The following is a 22,694-nucleotide window of genomic DNA, read 5'->3' on the forward strand; positions in this document are numbered from 1 at the left end:
AGCCTGAAGCGACTGCAGGAATGGCAGGTGTTTCAGCCAGTGAAGTAGAAAGATGAGGTTCCTTCTTTCAACTCAGGTAAGGGGCTACCCTTCACTTAGTTCAGAGGAAATTCATCCAAAGGAAAAAGGAACTCATGTTCCACAGCCCTCATCATCTACCTCCTAAAAGGAATGGACGCAGGTCATACGGCTCCATAGACTTTCCCCAAAATGTGCTCCTGCCCACACCAGCTGCTAGAGTCACCGCTCTACGAGCAAAGTGCCTTAGAGACCGAGGGAAATCTGCTGGCATCTTAGCTGGGCCGAGGAGGGTCTTGATCCTGGTGCTAGAAATGAGGCTTTGGGCTGGAAACTCGCACGTTCTGCATTTCCAGGGACACTCAGTGGCTCAGCCCCGCCTGTTGTGGAGTGAGAAGTGGTGCCAGAAATGATGATTCCACAGAGAGCTCTTGGGAATATGAAAGACATTCTCTGGCAAGAGTCAGAGCTCCTGTGTCTGCTTTCTGCCTCCCTGTGCAGCCTGAACAGTGGGCTAGAGATTGATTTTGAAGGTCTGCCCCCACTTATTCTTTTCTAGGTGACTAAGAGGACAGCCCTTTTCGTTATGAAGATACAGAGGAGAAAGAGGTCATACTGTCCCAGGTGGGAAATTCTGAGTCACCCTGTGGCTGGGCCAGCTCACTGCACTCACTGCAGGCTGAAAGTGAGGCATAGGGAGGCATAGGGTTGCTTCCTTGTTTTCTCTATGGAGTTAGGGAGTTCATTGAAATTCTAGTGTACCCTTCCTTTGGTTTGTCACCACGTCACATGGTCCTGTCTTTAGTGTCCTATTTTTCTTTCCTTTTTGCCTTTTTTTTTAATTTCTTTTTCTAGGGGACAAAACCAGCCATTTAAATAAAGTTCTTTCCTAATGAGTAAAGAGGTTTCTCAGAGCCAGAAATCACTCAAAAAAAAAAAAAAAAAAGTCTGTGGACCCTACCCCTGGAAAAGCCCAGAGATGTCTCTAAATGCCTTGTGCCAAATTTCCTATTTTAACAATTGGATGGTTTTCGGTTTAGCATTGTTGGGTGGCTGAACACATTTTTGCCATTTTTATATTCTCTTCCCCAGAGCATCTATAACCCCGGACTTCAGTTTCTTTCTAAATTAAAGAATTCTTTTAGAAGATTTCTTTTAAGAGTTAAGTCACAAAAGAAGGAACAGTTCCCAGTTCTAAATCCCCAGGGCATCTCAGGCCCTATGTGCGGTTACCTTGCACTGGCTATCAGAGGCAGACCTGAATTGATGAGCTGATAATTTCCTGCAGGTGCATATAGTCCTATCCCTTGGCTCCCAGCCCCAACGAATTACCACCATGTTTTAACCCCAGAGGAAGGCTCCAGAATGTCCAGATATACCACCTTCCTCGTTTGCTAAGGGCAATAGGAGGGGTGTTATGGAAGAGGCCCAGTAAGAGAGCAACAGGAGCCTTTACAACGTTCTCTTGGGATCTGGGGGATTTTTCTAAGGGGCACACCTCATTTTTAACTTCTGTGATGAGAGGAAATACTGATTTGGGCCATGGGCAGGACATGTACTGCGGGTGGGCTGGTGTGATGGCAGTACATATGGTCAAGGCGTTAAAACTTAGTTTGAAACCCACACACCCAAAGGAGATTTTCTCTCGCTTCACGACCAAAATGCAGAAATTCTTGCTGTTCAGAGGTTGGAAAGGGTTTTTCTTGGTCCTTCTAGAATACTGTGATGATACAGAATAAAACCTCTCTGACTTTTAAGCAAACCAAACCCAAGTCTTTCTGTGGCCAAGAGCAACTTTGACCTCCAAGAGGATAAGAAGGAAGAAATGGCCTGCAGTTAGAACGTCAACTGGGAATTATCCACGTGGCTTACTCATGGCACAGGCTCAAAGCATTAAGAAATTGGGGAGGAAACCGTCTATGAAGCTGTTATTAGGATCTGAAGGTAACAACTCAATAAAAATGTATGTAATAAAGAGCACTTGAATACAGAAATTTCATTTCAGATTTTTTTTTGGCCTAGCTTATTTCTCAATCTTTCCCCATGTATAGATTTGTATCCCATCCATGTGATCCATTTCCTTTCTGTTTTATATTGTACATATTTGGTGGCTCAATTTTCTATACATATTGGCATTTAATAGGGGGAAACTGCCCACTGTGCTGAGACATTATAAATATTTTTAGTGCTAGGAAACTTTACTTTTCATAAACTGTAGCTAAGTGTCTTGAGACAAACATTCCTCTTTGACTTTCTTCTTTCTTCAGTAAATTCCATTTCTAAGTGATAAATTGCTAAAAATCTGTTATTTTCCATACCAGTTCTAATTCCCTATACTCATCCTAAGTGGTATGAAATCTGGAACATTTGCTTCTATCTTATCTTTATCCTACTGGAAAGAATTACTTAAATAGCACTAACGGCATCCTAGCATGAGGGTATAAATGCAAGAAGATTGTAAGATTCAACTCCCCCCCCCAACAAAAAAATTGTCAATACTCATTATCTGATCCTGAAGCAAACTCCGTTTCTCTGTCTCCTAAGATGCTTGTGATTGTTCCATTGTGATTGGAGGCTGGAAATTGAAATGTATTTCTATCCTTCTGAAATAGGTACAGACTGGTTGACTTTCTGAAATGTGGGTCAGTTTGCAAAGCAGCCTTTTCAGAAATCAGACATGTAACAAAAGCCTCGCAAAAACTTCCTAGCTCCCCCTATTTGGAGCTCCTACTCCAATCCAGCACCTGCCTGTCTCCAGAGAATAACCCATCAACGTTTGGCTGTGAGGTCTTTCGGAGAAATGGGCACACAGTAGGAACAGATCTACTGCTATGCAAACATGGATAGTTTGGTTTGTAATGGCTGACAATGATTGTATTAGCTCACCAAGATTTTAGGGACCCTCCAACTTTGTTGTTGCTATCTTGAAGAAATAGTTCCTCTACAGAAAGGACAAATACCAGGGTTTCAAGTCACCAGTAGTTTATATGTTCTACAAGAAAAAGTGGATTTCAACCCAATTGCTTAGCATGACATGTCATGCTTTCTTTCACATGACAATCTAGCATTATGGCAAATGGGTCTCCTTTAGATTTGGGAAGCAGGTAGCTAAATATGGTCCATAATGACATTCAAAATCAAATTTTCTGGAGGTAATTATGAGTTATGCTTACTTTGCTAAATTTTGAATAAAGATGCTATTTTAAACTTGCTACTGTCAAAGAGCTGAAAATATTTTAAAGTAGCTTTTGGCCTTCTTTCATTTGTAATATATGCTGAGTGATTTCATATCATTTTCTTCTAGATTAAAATATCTTCCTTTTATGTGACAATCTTTCTTTTTTAGTTTTCAAAATATCCAAACAATTCGATGACATAATTAACTAATGCTCCCTCTATTGGTAGTAAGTGAATATTGGAGTCTTGACACTGACATCTAGAAAAGCAAAATTAGTATTAGAAAAAAATGGACTTTTTCTGAAGCTGTTTCTCACCTACTTTTAAAACAAGTCGGTTTTAAACACAGAGTTCTTGGTAGGATTAATTTTAGAAATCAAAATGAGTGATACTCAACAGTCAGTTAACCATCCAAATTTACATGAAAACTTCTAGCAGAATATCCACAGAATCAAGCACTGTAGAAACAAATCAAACTCAGAAATACTCCAGTTGCATGAACTCCATTAAACATCACAGAAAACTAATGGAAAAGATCCAAGTTAACCAAATGACTAAAATATATGAATGAAACCAATTTAGTCATTATAGAGTTGCGTGCCTTGGAAGATTTTCCCTTGTTGGCTGCATGGTTTTTGTAAATAAAATAAGTACAGGAAAAGTAGAAGGAAAATTAAATTAAAATGTAAAGTAATTTTGAAACTTTCTTTTCTTCATTTCTTCAAAATTATAGTTTGGTGTTTCTGCTTTGTTGAAAGGTTTACTTTTCCCTGAAGTGTGTTAACACATGCCCAACAATGAAATCACTTTTGAAGGTTTAGTTAGGCTTATGAATCCCTCTACTTGAGTTGGAATTCCTTCTGGACACTGTCTATAAAGGAAAATCTCTATTTCAATGTCTTGATCAGGACCGAGGAGAGAAATCCCAACTAGGAAGAGAGAGTGGCAACTGGGATGGTGCAATAGATTGGTGGCCTTTTGAATGGTGGATGTTGGCATCTGGGAAATTTTTGAGAATTTCCCTAAAGCCTTTCCAATAAGCAAGGGTTAATAAATCATCTACAGAATGATCATCTTACTTAGCCCTCTTTACTATGATGGAAGTAGTCAGAAGGTGATAACTGAAAGGAAGGAAGTAATTTTGGCATCAATGCATCTTGGTCTGTAACAGGCATCTCATCACAATGCTCTCTGCAGTTGTGGAGGGTGAGGAGGTATGGCAGAGTTTGTCAACTCCTCCTCCTGTCTCACACCAAAGAAAAGAATCCATTGTCAAGACCTCTAGCCTACTAGTGTTTCCTCAAAGAAAAAAAGTAAAGTCAATAGAAGTTCTAGAAGAATCATATCTCTGTGAAATTTTGGAGAAGCAAGAAATATGCTTCTGAAAGATAAAGTCCCTCCCATGAAAAAGAACAGAGAACTCTAGATGGATCAGCTAAAAAAAATATTCAGTGGAGTAACTTAAGCTTACTAAAAGTCAAAGAACTACATATCAAAATACAAAGCAGCAGTTCAAATTACAGCAGGGATGGGCTGGCCATTGAGGCCCTCATCAACCCAGGCAATACTTAAAATAATAAAAATTAAGAAAAATAAAAAAAATATGAAGAAAATATCCTTCCTCTCTTTCAAATATAACTTTAGTTGCTTTTTATTCTTTCTATCTGGAAGCAGTATCGCTAACCTTAACAGTCTTGACTTACCAAAAAATATATATATGTGTGTGAAATAAAATAAGAGAAGGGATTGGTGGCAGTGTATGCAAAACCAAAATGAAAAAATTACTTTAAACATCTCATTTTTTTGTTTTTTTTTTACACAAATACTGTTGTAAATATATTAAAAAAATCAGCATTCTATCTGGTAAACGTCACTTTTGCCCCTCTATAAAATTTTGAATTAAAAAAGCCTCAAGAACTTTTTTATTATTCCCCCCACCCTCCATTTCTCTTTCTTTTTCTCTTCCACAAGAATATATCCTGACGCTTTTTTTTTTTTTTGCAAAGATTGTTGGAAATAATCCTTCTCTTGTACCTAGAAACATAGGTGCAAATCTCTGATATCTTTGTTTTATCTGCATTCCTGCCTTTCATGAAAGTCCCTCTTGATTGTGCTGAGGCTGTGGCTCAGCGAAGACACTGAATAAATACGATAGCCACTGTTGCTTGTTGCTCATCCGAGTCTTCCTGGCTTCTGCTGCAAGGGGGGGATGTGGAGAAGGTGGGCCAGGGTGTGTGGCCCCGGGCAGAACCTGGGGAAGAAACCTACCCTTCCATTTTCTTTACCACATCACCAAACCCACTGCTCCCTCCCACTCCCACAGCCCTTTTACGAAATCAGACAGCGTGGTCGGTGGAGAACAGCAGGGCCTTTCCTCTGGGTTTTCGACCAGAAGTGATATTCCACAGCTTTAACTGATTACTGTGAAGTCCAAGCGGCCAGAATTGTGAAAATGTCCACTGAAACACTGCAAGCGGTGTACTTAAAGACAGTAGGCCTTTTAGATTTTGTTATATACTTTTGTAGTGCTCTTCACAAGTGAAAAAAAAAATTTTTTTTTTTACTTTTTTAAAAGATTTTTTTGTAAAGAAGGGTTGTATTTAGAGGCCAGTAGCTAGAGATCCAACCAGTGGACCTCCTGAAGCACTACCAGGCCTTAAGGCCACCATCCAAGGGAGGCTGGGAAAACCATTATTCACCCAAGCCTCAGGAAATGTAATGTACCAGCAGGCAAAAACCAGTTCTTCATGTAGTACAAAATGAAACGAAACAAAAACAAAAACAGAAAGTAAAACGAAACCAAAACATTTCTTAAATTCTAGTGCCATAGCTTTTTTTGTTTCTTTTTTTTTTTTTTTTTGTCGTTTTGTTTTGTTCATAAGAAAGAGAGAAAAGATACTACTTATCCGTCAGACACATGCATCCTCATGTGGTCGTTGAACTGCTCGATTTGGTCAAACTTTGCTGGGCAGACGGAGCAGACGTAAGTGGTGCCCTCCGTGCAGGCCACTACACCTGGGGGGCCAGCACGGGCACCCGGGGGTGTGCCTGCAGGAGGGGTCCCGTTGCTGGCGCTGTGCAGGGCCACGTGTCGCTCCAGGAGGGTCTTGTGAGAGAACTTCTTCTTGCAGATGTAGCACTCGTAGGACTTCTCGCCCCGGTGGAGGCGCATGTGCACATTGAGAGAGCTCTTCTGGGTGAAGCGCTTGTTGCAGATGCTACACTGGTAGGCCCTCACGCCTGTGTGTGTCACCATGTGCTTGATAAGGTAATCCTTTAAGGAGAAGGAGCGCCAACAGATGCTGCATTGGTGGGGCTTCTCACCTGTGGACGTGGGAAGAGACAGCAAGCAGGACAGAGCGAGACATAGCAAGGGAAGGAGAATGAGAAACAGAAAAACAAGACAACAAAAAAGAAAAAAAATTAAAAAAAAAAATAAGACCTGATTGTTCAGTGGATCACCCTTGATTGGAAAGATCCAGGTCTTTCTGGACTCTCATGTTCAAAGAAACTTTGCTTTAAAGGTGATGCCAGGTCAGTCTAGAATATTCCATCCATTTCCTCATGCCAGAAAATGTCTCTGTCAGAGGACTACCAAACCCCCCCACCCCCTACCCCCCACCCCCCACCCCCGCTTCATGACCCACCCTGCCAAGTCCTCAAAGGCAATTCACTGGGTGGCAAAAGGGAGAGCTATTTTCTAAGGGAGTCATTTTCAGTGTCATCATCGATTTAACCATGTTTCTCATTTTCTTTATCAAATATGAGCAATAAGAGAGAAGAGAGGTCTCTGGAGACATGGAGCTTTCTAGAATCTTCAGGCACTGAGAATATTGGTCTATAGCTTGGTGTTTTGGGAACAGTCCCCATTTCTGGTATTCTATTAAATGCACCCATATATAGATTCTACATCTGGAAAACACTTGACTACTTAAGAGTATGTTGTTTTTAAGAGCTATGCCTTCAGGACTGGTACTGTGGCGTAACAGTTAAAGCTGCTACCATAGGGCTGGAGTCCCAGCTGCTCCATTTCCGATGCAGCTCTCTGCTATGGCCTGGGAAAGCAGTGGAAGACAGCCCAAGTCCTTGGGCTCCTGCACCCATGTGGGAGACCAGGAAGAAGTTCCTGGCTTTGGATTGGCCCAGTTTCGGCCATTGTGGCTGTTTGGAGAGTGAATCATTGGATGGAAGACCTCTCTTCTCTCTCTCTGACTTTGCTTCTCTGTAACTCTGCCTTTAAATAAATAAATAAATATTTTTTTGAAAAAAGAGCGAAGATTTTACTTTTCTTCTTTCTTGGGCAGAAGTCCTCCTACGATGTAATAAGGTTTAACTGGCTATATGCAGTGCTTGCACTGGGCTACAGCTTGGTCTCCCCAGGTGTGGAGGATGAGCAGGTGGTGGGCAACATGATGAGGTGTCAGTCAGGTGTCCTGTGCAAATCTAGGCATTAATGCACTACAGCCTGCTCTGACCAATCGCTAGGTGCCTGTGGGCACACAGTCCTCCTTACCTCACTGTGCTGGGGTTGACACAAAACACACATGAAACCACTCTGCAGACCACCAAAAGCAGTGAGGGATTTCTTGCATGGTATTATTATAACAAGAAGCCCTCCTCCCCCAATTAAATGGTTCTATATACTTTTTGAACTCTTAGGTCAATTTTTGAACTAGTTTTTGTCATTTTCTTCTTTCTCATCTTGTTGGCAGAAAACTTTCTTAGTTTTCCACTGACTGGTTAGGTTTGAAACTTAATGAGATCTAATGATCAAGTGAAAGTAAGAACACTCAGTTTAGTCACTGACTGACAACAGGAGGTATTCACCAAGGAAAGTTCTCAGGCCTGTGGTGTCTCCTCGGATAACTACTTAAAAATTCATTTGTAGTGTTTGTTCTCAGTTCTTGACAGTGAGATGGACAAGGAGATAAGAGCTCTTGACAGTGAGATTGTGGAGTTTGGTCCATTTCTCCCACACCATTATTAACTACCCAAGGTAAGCACCCATCTTAAAGAGGAAAGTACTTCTCCAACACCTTCCACTAGCCTTGCCTAAAGCCCAAAGCTGCTGAAATGACCGAGGGTGATATTTCAACACCTGAACTGTACATCGGGTAAGGAATCACTGCTCAAATTTGATTTAGTTTCCGTTTAAAAATACAAGCCCGGATGAGGTCTCTATGTTTTCCTCCACAAAAGTGGTTCTGTGGGTTCTGGTGATGGTGGTACTGGACACACCACCAGATACGGAATACTTACTGTGTGCCAGGCTCATTGTTAAGTGCTTCATGTTCATAATCCATTTTAAGAAAACTTTCTCATCAGAAAATATTTTTGTTGCGTTTCAAAACATAAAGGGATATGTTTTGAAGCGCACTGTTGGGACAGCATCGTGCATAAGATCACTGGGTCAGAAGAGAAGAATTTTACTTTTAGATTACAACAGGAGAAGCCAGCGGAGGCTCAAACTAATAATCTATTTGCTAAAGAGTTGAGTCTATGCATACTGTTTACATTGGAACATTTTTTTGAAATGAGAGATTCCCTAAGAGAGACATTCATGTGTGTTATTTTTAGTTGAAACATTTTTGTCAGCTGTAAACATGCTTGGAACTCAGCTGCTCTTTGCTATCCTTGTGCTTACAGTACAATTTATAGAGGCTATGACTGGCCAGCCAACTATCTTTTAAAACATGTCCACCTGTCACCTTTAATGGGAAGCATGCCTTAAGTTCCAGATGGTATTTTGGCTGCTAGGAAGTTGAAGCTTCGTCTATGCGAAAATGTTCTCTCCATTTGAAACTTTGACCTTCTAAGTGTGTTTTTCCTCCCAGCAAGGTCACTGATGAAGGCATTTTACTTTCACACCCTTCTAATAAGACTATAAATTGATTCTTCACAGTTGTCATCTTTCCCTCCATAGCACATATATGTATGTTGTTTGTGTGCGTGCAGTATTGGTTCTGCCACTAATCATCCAGGTGACTGTGGGCTAAGTGTTTTCGCTTCTCTGGGTTTGTTGCACCTTCGGTAAGTCAGGAGTTGGAGTAAACACTTTCAGCAGCTCTTGGCAGATTTAGTGGTCATCTACTCATGGTGGATCCCAACCCCAGAGGACTCTGTTCCTGGCCTTATCAGCAAAGGCCTGAGGGCAGTCTGCTTAATCACTCACTGTGTGCGCAGTCCCACATTTTAAATAGGACAACCCCTCTTGTTCCCTCCCCGCTGCCACAGAAAAATGGTAAGCTAGTTAATCAGCAAAGTGCTTGCAAGGCACTTGGGAGTGCCTGAAAGAAAGGCGCTTTCCATAATCATTAAGGTGCTATTATGGCAGAGCACAGGTTAGTAAAGGGGCCATGTTTCCAGATGAGGCGGATGAAACAACTGTCATTTCTATATGGGTGGCTTTCTAACAATTCCAGGGACTTCCAAAAGTTTGAGGAAGAGTAATTGAAAGGCAATGTGAATTTTCCATGAACTTTTAGAAGCCCTTTCGTAGCATCCAGTAGGAATGTTAGTATCTTTCCCACCATTTTTCTGCGTTTTGGTTGTAGCAGTCCCCAAGGGGCTTTCAACAGAAGCTGCTACATGAAGTGGATGCGATATGCTGACGGCTGCTCTCCAAGTGGAGGTAAACAGGCAAAGCTGGCTACCCAGGTTTGAGTCTATGGGCAGAAATGGCAAGATGGCAAGTTGTTTTTTTTTTTTTTTTTTTAAGAAAAAGCCACAAAGTATACAGAGGATACTTGAATTATAACAAGCAGGGAAATCTCATATAAGCCCCTTCATTTTAAAATGCTCCATTTCTGGCCTACGCAGATGCAGGAGTCAGATATGAATTCCACTTCCTTGGCTGAGTGACTTAGGCATGTTACTTAACCTCTCTAAGCCTCAGTTTCCTTATTTGTACCTTAAGAATGATACAGAAAGTACCTGCCTTGTAAAGCTGTGTTGAGAAATTAAAGAGATATAGCGCTTAGCACAGGGTATGTGGTCATTTTAAGAAAAAATAAACTGCCTCATTCAGCACAAAGCAACCGAGGGTCAGTGAAACCTCCTGAGAAATGATTTGTGTGGCTTAGGAAAGCCAATCCATAATTTAAAAAATATTCTAGACAATTAATAAAGCAAGCAATTACTTGGCAGCTATGTAACTCAGAGTTAAAGGTATAGTCTGCTCTCAATTCTACATGCTAATAGAAAGAGGTGGTATCATGAATATAATATTAGCAACAGTGTAGTCAGAGAATTTCCTAGCAGGCAGAAACTGAACATTGGGGGCAGAAAAATCAAGCAGCAAATGAAGAAATCGCAAGTGAAAGTATAAGTATTTTCTCCATTTTTCAGTGTCTGGTCTTCTACTCCTTCTGGTAGACCAGCACTGACCCTTGCTCTACTTTGACTGACAAGTAGAAAAAAAAATAGAGCAAGAAAGAAGAAGAAAGATACTACTCAGGTTAGCAGATGCAGAGAGTTCTGCTCAAAGCTCATGATGTTCAAGTAAAAGCCATCCTAGAGGGCCAAGATATCCCAATTTTCAATCATGACCTCTGTACTCATTGATAAGGCTTTTCCTGGGCTCAGAAAGGACAGTGCCTTGTTATTAGCAGGATGCTTACCAGACCCACTGCCCTTGGGGTCAAAAAGCAAGATGTGTGCTTGGTGAGTAAACAGACAGCAGGGAAGGAGGAGGAAGAGGAAGGTATGGGTTGGGGAAGGTGGCCATCGGGGAGGAAAGCAGCACGATTCCGGAAGTGTAGGTCCTCTGATCACAGAAAATCAAGATTGGACCAGAAAAGGGGGAAAGGGTGAGTATCAACAGTGCAGCTGTGCTCAGATGGCATCATCTGGAGCTTTCACCAGCTGCAGAGTTTAATCTCCATCCAGACAAGTCTGGTCAAAGAAGAGCTTGAGGTATGGAGACTGCCTGGCAGCCTTCCTGGCCACTTCTTTAGGTGCCATCTGGACCCAGCTTGGGCTGTGACGTTGTCTAGGTGGAATTGCTTACTGGGGACACAATGCATTCACCAAACACTTGTGGCATTAGTGGCGACTAAGATATTCTGGTGGTAAATGGAACTCAGGGAACTTCACCCACATTAGTTGATTTTTCTTGCAACTTCATGAATGGAGTAGGCATTAATATCCCCAGAAGATGGTGTCACCACTTAGAGAGTAACGTGAACATCCTAAAGATCACCCAACTAGTTGGTAACAGCTGAGAGTATGGAGCAGCCCAACGAGATCATCTCCCCTCTGTTAGCAATTTCTTGTGGGCTGGCACTGTGTCGCGCTGGATCAGGCTGCCCGCTGCAGTGCTGGCATCCCATATGGGCGCCGGTTCGTGTCCTGGCTGCTCCACTTTCGATCTGGCTCCCTGCTAATGGTCTAGGAGAAGCAGCAGAATATGGCCCAAGTGCCTGGTTCCCTGCTACCCACATTGGAGACCCGGAGGAGGCTCGTGGCTCCTAGCTTCAGCCTGGCCCAATGCTAGCAACCATCAGAGGAGTGACCCAGTGGATGAAAGCACTCTCTCTCTGTCTCTCCCTTTCTCTCTGTAACTCTGACTTTCAAATAGATAAATAAATCTTACACAAAAAAACAGTTTCTTGTTCTTTGGATTATGCTGCAAATTATATGATGCTGTTCTGATGTATACCGTGTATAAGATATGTATTACTAAATGGTTTTGGTAATTTTAGAGTTTATAGTTAAGTGCTTTCACATAAATTATGTTATTTAATTTTCAGGACAACCATATAAAGTAAATATTAATAAGATCTGAAAACTGAAGCTCAGATTGGTTATAACACCTACCTAAAGTCACTCAAGCTGAAAGCGGTAGGGGCAAGAGGTATGGTGTAGTGGGTTAAGATGCTACTTGGGTTGCCCACATCCCATGTCACAGTGCCTGGGGTTGAGTCCTGCATTTGCTTTCAATCCAGCTCCCTGTTAACGTGCCTGGGAGGCTAAGGATGATGGCTCAACTGCCTGTATTCCTGCCATCCATGAAGGAGAACCTCATGGAGTTCCTGGCTCCTGGCTTCAGCCTGATCCAACCTTGGCCATTGTGGGCATTTTGGGGGGAGTGAACCAGAGGATGGAAGATCTCTCTCTCTCCTCTCCTGCCTTTCAAATAAATAAATAATAAATAAATATTTAAGGAAAAAGTGGTAAAACCAAGGCTTTCTTATTCTAAATCTTATTGTCATTCTTTTGCTCTCCACTGGCTTGACATAATGGATAGTCCAAGCTCCACAGGAAGATTACTAGGTAATTGTCTTAGTGTTACTACCATTATCCCTTGGTCAACACTGTTATGCTTTTATTATTACTTTATCTATTTATCTTGAAATCATGGCTGAAGTAGCTGAGTTTCTCAAAGTATCAAGCAAAATTCTTATGTTTACAGATGATACCGATAGCTAAAAACAGTCCCAATGGGGTGGCTGTTTGTATAATATGATTCAGAAAAAGGCCAAAGTATCCATCTTTTATTGGTGAAAAAAGCACAACTGTGAATATACAATATACAATATAAAGCATATTCAAAAAGTTCATGGAGAATGTGTGTTATGAATAAACTATACATGGATTCCAGAATCTTTTTTGCAATAAAAATAAGGTCATCTTTTAGTTCCATTTCCATGAACTTTTTGAGGTACCCTCATACATTCTCTAGCATATTTTTAAAAAAAGAGAGATAAAAAAGACATCTAAAAGTCTTGTAGAGAAAATAATGCATTTATGCATAAGTGTCTTGAATTAAGTTCTCCTGGAAGGCATGCTCACATTTTTGAACATTCATTTACTTACTCAACAAACATTTGCTAAACAACTACACATGATAGCCTATATTTATCTATATATTTTAAAAGCAAAATGTCTTAAGATAGGGTCATACAAGAAAGCTCCAACTGGATAGGGTTGACAAAATATATGACATCAAGTTAAGTTAGACTTTCAGATAAACAATGAGTAATTTTTATATGATAAATATTGCATGAGACATACTTACACTAAAAATACACTTGTTGTTTATCTGAAATCAAGTTTAACTAGTTGTCTTGTATATTTTGCTAAATCTGTCAACCCTATGTCTGAAGGTAAATAAATGGTCTAGATGCCATTCTGCCTATTCTGGTAATATGTGTGCTATTTGTTACATGGAGCAAGGTAAGCACAAACAGGATATTGTATCTGAAATATGATCAGATTTGTAGATAAAGTACTTAGAACATAAATATGCAAAGTCTATAAAAAATAAACACCATAAAAGATCTGCTTCATAAAATAAATGAGCAAACCCATGGAAATAGACTATGCATCCTTTTGCAAGTGGGTAGACATTACTAGAGAAGGATTTGACTCATTCACTGATCAAGTATTTATTGACTGCTTATTATGCAAAAGGTACTATGTTGGGTACACTGAATATGCTTATGCATATGTATGTCTATTAGGTGTGTGTCTATGTATGCATACATGTGTCTGTGTGTGTATGTTTCTACTCTCAGAGCTTAATCCCAATGGGAAGGTATATCAATGCCCACATAATGATAACAGAAGCCCACGGTGCTAAATGCTAGTAATACTTTTGCCATAGTACCTGTGAAGTTTGGGAGACTCAGCTCACTGTTCATATTCAACAGATTAGCTTCTGAAATGTAATTCATCTGCCATACAACACAGTTTATATCCATAACTCTGATTTACTTTTTCAAAACACACTGCTTCTTATTAATGTAATTTTAGAGAATGATTATTACGTAATAAAAACAACCAGATGCTATCCTCCCCCTAATTTTCCAGGCTCAGCCCTGTCAGGGAGTGATCCTTAAGTGTAGCAGGAATTAGAGTTTGTTATACCACAGATTTCTGGATGCCATGAGGTTCTGATACACAGACCCTGGTGAACAGGGGTTGAGCATACACAGGCGAGAATTTGCCTATTTCCCACACAGGGATCACTCTGCTCTCCAGGCTCATCTTTCAATCTTTCCCTTTTGCTTGCCTTCCATATCCATGTTGACATCATGGTGTATCTTTCTTATCTCCTATGTCTTTCCTTTTACTTCCTTTCGTTTATTTTGACTTTTTTTTTTTTTTTTTTAATTTGACAGGTGGAGTTACAGACAGTGAGAGAGACAGAGAGAAAGGTCTTCCTTCCGTTGGTTCACTCCCTAGATGGCTGCTGTGGCCGGCGCTGCACCAATCCGAAGCCAGGAGCCAGGTGCTTCCTCCTGGTCTCCCATGCGGGTGCAGGGCCCAAGCACTTGGGCCATCCTCCACTGCCCTCCCGGGCCACAGCAGAGAGCTGGACTGGAAGAGGAGCAACCAGGACTAGAACCGGCACCCATATGGAATGCGGGTGCCACAGGTGGAGGATTAACCAAGTGGGCCACAGCGCTGCCGCTATTTTAACTTTTATATTTTCTTTTTTTGGGGGTGGGGGAGTACGGAGGAGCCCTGCATTGTTCCAAGACAAAATGGCTTGTGTTATTTTTTTCTCTCTAATTCTCTTGCTTTAAAACATGTCCCCAACTCTCGGTTTCTTTTCCTGCAACTTTCATGGAGCTTCAGTAAGTGCACATGAGACACTTCTAGAGGTGGTGAAGTCCTATCATGGTTTGTTTGGCAATGGACAGGGATTGATGAGAAGAGGGATTCTCTTTATTCCTATAAAAATCCCTAAGGAATGAAAAGAAAAAACTCTTATTATGAAAAAAGTTCAGGAGAAATCCAAGGAGTATCACATTGCTTTTAGCATTTGAATTCTGTAGAGGAGGGAAATATGTCCAAAGTGTATTATTCAGAGATGAGAGACAGACCAAAAACAAACAAACAAAAAAGTAAAATGAAAAAAGAAACCCAAAAAAAAAACCGAAAACCAAAACAAATAAAATAAAAAAAAAATCAAAAAAACAAAAAAGCAAAACTTAATGTCTCCCTAAAGGGGCTAAAGTAATAATGATTGTTGGTTTTTTTAAATTAAGTAATACTTTGACTTTTACGTTGAGCTCTCAATATGCTTCATATATTTACAGCTACCAAAAAAGCAGGAAAATTATTATTCTCTTTCCTTAAAGTTATGTTAAGCAACCTTTCTTGGTGGGATTCTTTTTGGTTAGATAATGGGTAAGAATACCAAGTCCATCCTGACTCTTCCACGTCTTCCCTAGCATGTTCTACAATCTTCTCAAGTCAACATCTGGACTTCTTGTTTTGGACTTTTATCACTTTCAGAGTTCCTGGGGGAGAAGTGAGACCCCACTTTTTTTATGTTTTCCCAAGAAATTGGAGAGAACTTTGTTTAGATCCTGAATTACTTCTACATGTTCAAGCCATCTTGCCTTTTGAAAATCTAGACCAATTGTTCTTAAACATCATTAGGTGAGGTACTCTTTCAGTTATACCAAAGTCTTGAAAGACAGATGGCCTTTTCAAACTGTTCCTGCCAAAGAGTTCTGGAGTGTAAAGGAACAGTTTATTTTGAGTGAGATACTTGATTGATACATATATATGCAATATTAATTCTTTCCAGATGTAGCCATATTATACAATGCAAAAATCATCATAATTTACTTGAGGTCTGCACACTATACATCAATTCTTATTTATAAAATGAGTTGTTAATTAAAAAATTATCTTTTATTGTAGCTTTTGCATCTATGAAGTCCAGATACACAAACTTATTGCTGCTTTTCACATGGAAAAATCTAGGTATTTGGGGTAACCACAGAATCCTCTGGTGAATCCACTGGATAAATGTATTTATGCATCACAGAGATAATTTTAGGCGGTGCATTTCAAATTTCATGTTGCAAATTTAAGCCTTATCTCATGTGCAGTCCAATAGAGTGTGAATTTTATATCCAGTAGGTCCACTGGAAGTCAACTTTGGAAAAGGAGATGCTTCACAGATAATCTCTTTTTCACTTCTACTCTTTAATCTGATGGCTTATAAGATAGTTTTTGGAGGAGGAAAGGATATAAACTGTGACAGCACTTTATAAACCATAAGTTGCCACACAAGCACAAACATTACTATTTGATGAATTCATGTGCTAATGACGATAACCCTACACTATATAAAATTTCCTTCGATTGGTCTCATATCATTAGTGTATTCACATTTACCCCAAGTAAACGTAGTAATTTGCTACTACCTAATTTTCTTCCTAAATTCAGTAGTGAGTCACTATCTTTATTTGAAGGTATTTGAAAACTATAATCTTTAAGAGCAATTGATTTGTATAAAGGCACACACATTGATTTACACAATACGCTGACTTTAGCTGAACTGCAAAGAAGGCAAAGCTCATCTTCAGTAAGGTTCTATTTCAGTTGTTCACTTCCATGCTGGGTGTCTACTTTCTATATCTGTTGCCTTCCTTCTCTTCCAGATCCCAAGTTAAACTTTCTGTTTTATGTTCCATCTCTTAGGTTCCTACTAGCTGATACAAGGTCTACTGAGATACAAGGTTGTTTTGAGCAATTCATTTGCTTTCATGTACCAGAATTTCAGTGAGTGACTTTTCCCTGGAGAATTACATGTCATTTAATGGGAGTATTCTGAAACAAGAGGTTTGTCAGGAAGTGCAACTCTCCTAAGAATTTCAAATATGATGATCACAAGTGTGATAGGTATTTTCTGGTACAAAAGAATTTATGTGAAATCATAATTATGTGTGCAGTCACTTATTTGGAGACTTACATATGGAGTTCTCATTATGGAACTGGGAAAAAGCATCATGGGAAAGTCAGGAGAGCTTAGCTCTGGAATCCTAGAGTCCAGGCCCACGTTGACCAATGTCCCTCTCTAAGCTCCCTGCAAAATGACCACATATTCTCTCCTTGAGTTACTTATCATTGCAGGGACTTGCACCCTTTAGAGGCAGTCTGTCCCACACAGGAGTAGCTGTGATTGTTAAGAACCTTTTTCATTTATTTAGTTGAAAGAATTTTCTTAGATCTAGTCATTGGTCCAATTCTACCCTAAGAAGCCAAATGGAATAAACTTAAAGTTCCTTCCTCCCAATCATCCCAATAATGCTAATGACAGCTAGCGAGCTTATGTGATATGTAAGGGAACTGAAGTATAGAAGAGTTAAGCAATTCTTTCAGGGTGACAAGGTTTGGTAGAGGCCAAGCCTGTGTCCAAACCCAGGCAAAACAGCTGAAGAGCATTATGCAACCCTTGAACTACTTGCCTCTGGCTTTGTCAGATGCCCTGAGTCTTTTCTTCTGTACCCCTTCTCCATAAAGGTTCATGTCATTTATGTCTGTCAGAGGAAGGTACATCTTTGCTATAAAGGGGGTGCAGCTGTGGCTTCTAGAATCATAATTACATTCATGGCTTTGGGGGAGGGGTCTCTTTAAACACCTGAACGAATGCTCCAAACCTTCCCTTCCACCTGCCGGTCCTGCCCTTCCCTCTCCACGTGCCCTTGCACCCTGCAGCCAGGCCTACAGCAGCGCCTGCACTCACCTGTGTGTACAAACATGTGCTTGACGTAGTTCTGTTTGGCGGTGAAAGTCTTGTTGCAGAGAGTGCACTCATAAGGCTTTTTTTCGCCTTGCCCGCTGGCTGTGCTGTGGCCGGCCGAAGAGGCCAGGGGCTGTGGCGCTGGCAGCTGTGCAGTAAAGGTAGACAGGCCGGGCTGGGACACTGTCACAAACTGGGTCTGCTGGCCTGCCAGAGGCTGTGGCAGGCTGAAGAGGAAAGGCTTGGGGCCGCTGCCCGCAGGCTGGGTCGTGAAGAGGGCCGGCAGGTAGGTGTTGCCAGCTGTGCCAATGACCTGTGTGTTGCTGGTCAAGGTCAGAGGCATCCTCAGGTTGCTGGTGAGGGTTTCTGTCTGGCGTAAGTAGAGCTGGGTGCTTGGCAATGGCTGCCCAATGGATGTGTTGACCGCAGGCTGTTGCAGGACGCTCTTGTCCGAGCTGTTACTGACTGTGATGACTGTGTTGTCCATCTCCACCTCGTTGCTTCTCTCCGGAGAGGAGGCCCCAGTTTCTAGCTGGTTCTGCTGTGGGCCGCCCTCGGCTGGGGCTTCGGTGGCCTGCTCGGGTTGGGCCGGCTCAGCCTGGCCATCCCGTGTGACTCCGGGCCCAAACTGCTGCTCTACGGAGTCGGGTTCGGTGCCAATGGAGGAGCTGACGCCCGAGTCGAAGCTTTCGCCTTTGGGCTCGCTTTCGGTGCCCTCGGCCTGGTCGGTGTCTTCTGTGCACTCTTCGGATTCGTTGCGCTCCAGGATCTGCACCCTTGGCTGCCCGTAGTAGTCATAGTCATCCTCCATCTCCTGCTTGATGTGGATGTTGCCCACCAGGGTCTGGATGCGCACAGGCCGGGGCTGCTTGCGGCAGTGCGTGGTCTCGGGGGTGGTGGACAGGTAGCGCTCCATCTGCTGCGAGCGCTCGTGGATGCGGGTGATCCAGCTGGGGTCTTCCATGTGGTGGTCTCGGGGCAGGCCGAGCGCAGTCTCATGGTGGCTGACCACGGCACCGCTGTAGAAGGAGCGCTCGCCGCTGCCGTTCTGCATGGAGCAGGCATAGAGCGCCGAGTAGATCCTGTCCACACTGTGCTGCGGGTGGCTCTGCAGGTAGCCCGACTCCGTGTCGCTGCTCTGGCCCGAAGTGCCCGACTCGGGCGTGCCCCGAGGCGTGTCCTGGCCCGAGTCCTGGATCCCCGGGAACACATCGCCCACGTTCTGCGACACGATGCGAGTGCACTCATCGATGACGGTTTTGATCTGCAGGATGCTGGCGGCCGTGAGGATCTGCAGAGCTTCCGACTGCGAGACGCGCAGCACGCCGCTGTACATGAAGTCAATGAGCTTTTGCACCGACTGTACAGACACCACCGACGGGATCTCAATGTCGCTGTAACCCAGCAGCAGCTTGTCCTGGAAAAAGGGGCTGCCGGCCGCCAGCACGCAGCGGTGCGCGCGCAGCATGCTCCCGTGGATGCGCACCGTCACGTCACAGAAGTGGCCACGGTTGCGCTGCTCGTTGAGGGTCTCGAGCACGGAATTGCTGAAGTTGTGAAGGTTGATGCTGTGAATGCGCTCGGTCATCCCCTTGCAACTGATGTCACCTGCAGTTCGGCAAGGCAGACACAAAACAGGCACGGGTCAGAGCTGATTGGCTGCGCTCCTAAGGCCTAGGCGGCAGGTGAACAAAGCTCCTGGGGCCTAGAAGTGCCCCCCCCTGCAGGGAGATGGACAGGCTGTCTGTACAAGCCATAGGTGGGAAGGCCTAGAGCGACAGGGTTCTGCATTTTGCTTCAATTACAGCCTCAAGGCCCCCACTATTTTGGGTGCTGAGACTCCCCCAGACCCTCAGCCCGGATGTCAGTTGAAGCAAAGCGGCCCAAAAGCCAAATGGGACATCTTCCTGCTATTCCTACAACTTCAGCAACAAACTGAAAGGCCCATGGCAGACTTGATGACATGGCTCACTCTTTCTCCATTTTAGATAGACCTAATAAGCCCTGGACCTTTGGGAAACTATATAATAGACAATCCTCATTATATTCATGGACAGCGACAACATTCATAGTTAACAAATAACACTCTTCCTTCTCCATTTAAATATTAGGTTCTTGAAAACTTACACCTTGTGAAAATTCTTGGAAAATTCAACCCAATCTAAGAGGCCTACCAAACAGCTGCCACTGTGGCTTCCAGATGAGGAACGGGCTGCAGAATCTAATAATCCCTAGCTGCAGGGGCACCGACCAGCACAGGCTTTCTGACTCTACCCATTCTTCCTGTCATCTCTGACAGACAACCTGTCTGAGCATGTGCCTGGGTTGCTGTACCCGCTATGGATGACTTTCTGGGCTTTCTGTGGTATAAGGAAGGGTTGTCAGCAAGGTCAGCATTGGCGGTGCTGACTTGGAGAGACTAGGGTACGCTAGGGTAGCATATCAAGCACTCAGACTGGGCACTTGCAATGTGAAGGGCAGTGCTGCCAATGATTAGGATAGAGGGGAGATACGATCACCCTCAGTGAAAGGGTGCCCTTCGGGGTGTCCTCAACAGCTCCCAGGAGAAGCTGTGTGGAGACCGTGGATAGTCTGACCCATTGCCATTCCTCTACCTAAGACTGTGCAGACAATGGATAATGTTGGTAACATTTAGACCCAGATTTAGGAGGAAAATGATGCCTAGTCTTAGGGCTTTCCTATTTTCCCACCTCAGTGCCGGCATCCCATAGGGGCACCAGTTAAAGTCCCAGCTGCTCTACTTCCAATCCAGCTCTCTGCTATGGCCTGGGAAGGCAGTGGAGGATGGCTCAAGTCCTTGGGCCCCTGTTCCTGTCTTCCTGGCTTTGGATTGGTTCAGCTCTGGCCGTTGCGGCCATTTGGGGAGTGAAACAGCAGATGGAAGACCTCTCTCTCTTTCTCTGCCTCTGCCTCTCTGTAGCTCTGCCTTTCAAATAAATAAATAAATCTTTTCAAAAATTGTATTAGGCCATAGTTTCTTTCTTTTTCAATTATGTGAAACAAAGTCTCTTTTTTTCTCAAGATTAAAGAATCATGGTTAATCTGCTGTAAGTGTCGTATTACACAGTATGGCGCCAGAGGAAGGCAGCGATTATTACCCAGGAAGGAATATTCCAGACCAGGTCAGCTGACCACATTCCAAGTTCTTCCTGAGTCCCCCATGCCCATATGTCATGATAGTAATAAGAGTAAACATTATTTTAGAGCTCACCACATGTCAAGCACTGTTCTATCTAGTTTGCATATTTTTTTAAATTTAATCCTTATAGCAGCCAGAAGGTACAGGTAGTACAAGGGCATTTCAGTAAGTTCATTTCAAAAATGCATATTATGAAAAAGCTATGAATGGATTTCAACAATCTCTTGCACTAAAATAATTTCACCTTTTAATTCTGTTATCTACAAACTTTTTGAAGTACCCTCATATTATTATCCTCAGTTTACAGATGAGAAAACTGAGGCCAGGGAAATGAGGAGACTTGCTCAAGGCTACAGATGCAGATGGTGTGAGAGCTGGCATTTGACCCCGGGCAGCCTGGATTTAGAATCCACCCTCTGACCACATGGCTATCTCGTATGCTTAGGAGGTCTGGTCTTTAGGTGTTTGAGGAGCTGCTGTAGAGCTGTATGGCAATGTTTCTCCTGTACTTCCTCTAGCTGCTTCTATACCTTTCCATGACTTAGCATGGCTTTTGTGTCCTAGGCTTTGAGGCTTCAACATTGCCTCAGTCATCTAAATAAAAAACATATATAACTTTTAAATGGCCCAATGCAAGAAATAAAACAACTTGTCCTGGCAATAAAATGTAGTTTCCTAAACAGTGTCACAATTACAAATGTCTCTCTCATTTAAGAAAAACCGTCAGGGCCAGCACTGTGGTGTAGTGGATAAAGGTGCCACCTGCATGTTGTCATCCCATGTGGGTGCCAGTTTGAGTTCTGGCTGCTCCACTTCTAATCCAGCACCCTGCTAATGTGTCTGGGAAAGCAGCAGAGGATGGCCTGAGTCCCAGGGCTCCTGCACGCATGTGGGAGACCTGGAAGAAACTCCTGGCTCCTGAATTCAGACCAGCCCCGCTCTGGCTGTTGTGGTCATTTGGGGAGTGAACCAGTAGATGGAAGATCTCTGTTTCTCTCATCTCTCTCTGTCTCTCCCTCTCTCTCTCTCTTTCTGGAACTCTGCATTTCAAATAAGTAAATTTTTTTAAAAATAAAGAAAATCCATAAGCACCTAAACTTGGCTATATCTATAATAAAATCACCGTCTCTGAGTAGAATAACTTTATTAAGACTTTTTTTCTGCACAGATGAAAACACTCTTTTAGCACACATTTGCTCATAGCATGAGTTATAGCTGTATCACTAGAGGGGATGTATATGATAGGGTTGTCTTCTTCCAGATAATCCTGGGAAGCGCTCTATCACAGTTATCATAATAACTGACACTACTGCATGGTTTTGCAGTGCATAAAACTCTTTCACATGAAACATTCTATTTATTCCTTACAACAATCTCTTAAGTTTTCATTTTCAGGAAAGGCCTTCTTTCTTATTCTTATTTGTGCTTAGACAAAGTTGAGGCTCTCAAAGTGTCTAAATTGCCTGCCCAAAGGTTAGTTAGCAAATGGAGGGGTGGAATTAGAACCTGTGAACTTTGGGATTAGAACCTGTGCCTCTTGATATTCTTTTCACTATGTAACACAGATCATTGAGGAATGAAATTTGATTTGCCAAAATATCTAGGACTATGCGAATTCTCAGGCAGTGAAAGTGATGATGGAGCTTGCTTTAGGAATGAGAAATGGTCAGCACTATAAACTGTCACTCTGTCACACCTGTTCACATTCATGCACACATGCACATAATTTCATGAGGAAATTCCAAACTGCTTGTCCGACTGATCTGCATTGCAAACTTAGTTGACAGAAACAATCAGATTATCTGCTAGAGAGTCTGAGTTATGATGACTGCTGTGATGTTGTCACCGACT

At 42.5% G+C, this 22,694-nt stretch overlaps 1 protein-coding gene across 50 annotated transcripts in view; it reads right to left on the reverse strand.

Moving 5' to 3' along the window:
• Positions 1–296: 296 nt before the first annotated feature.
• The window catches only part of ZBTB20 (zinc finger and BTB domain containing 20), an 877,267-nt gene continuing 854,869 nt past the window's right edge, over positions 297–22,694 (reverse strand). For all 50 annotated transcript variants that reach the window (XM_070072152.1, XM_070072132.1, XM_070072154.1 and 47 more), the window contains 2 exons: positions 17,687–19,291; positions 297–6,519 (listed from right to left, as the gene is read on the reverse strand). In XM_070072152.1, the coding sequence (XP_069928253.1) occupies positions 6,098–6,519; positions 17,687–19,271 (2,007 nt within the window). In that variant the 5' untranslated portion in view covers positions 19,272–19,291 and the 3' untranslated portion in view covers positions 297–6,097. The remainder of the gene's footprint in view (positions 6,520–17,686; positions 19,292–22,694) is intronic.

This window comes from Oryctolagus cuniculus, chromosome 4 (assembly GCF_964237555.1).
Source record: "Oryctolagus cuniculus chromosome 4, mOryCun1.1, whole genome shotgun sequence".
Classification (NCBI taxonomy): Eukaryota; Metazoa; Chordata; class Mammalia; order Lagomorpha; family Leporidae; genus Oryctolagus; species Oryctolagus cuniculus.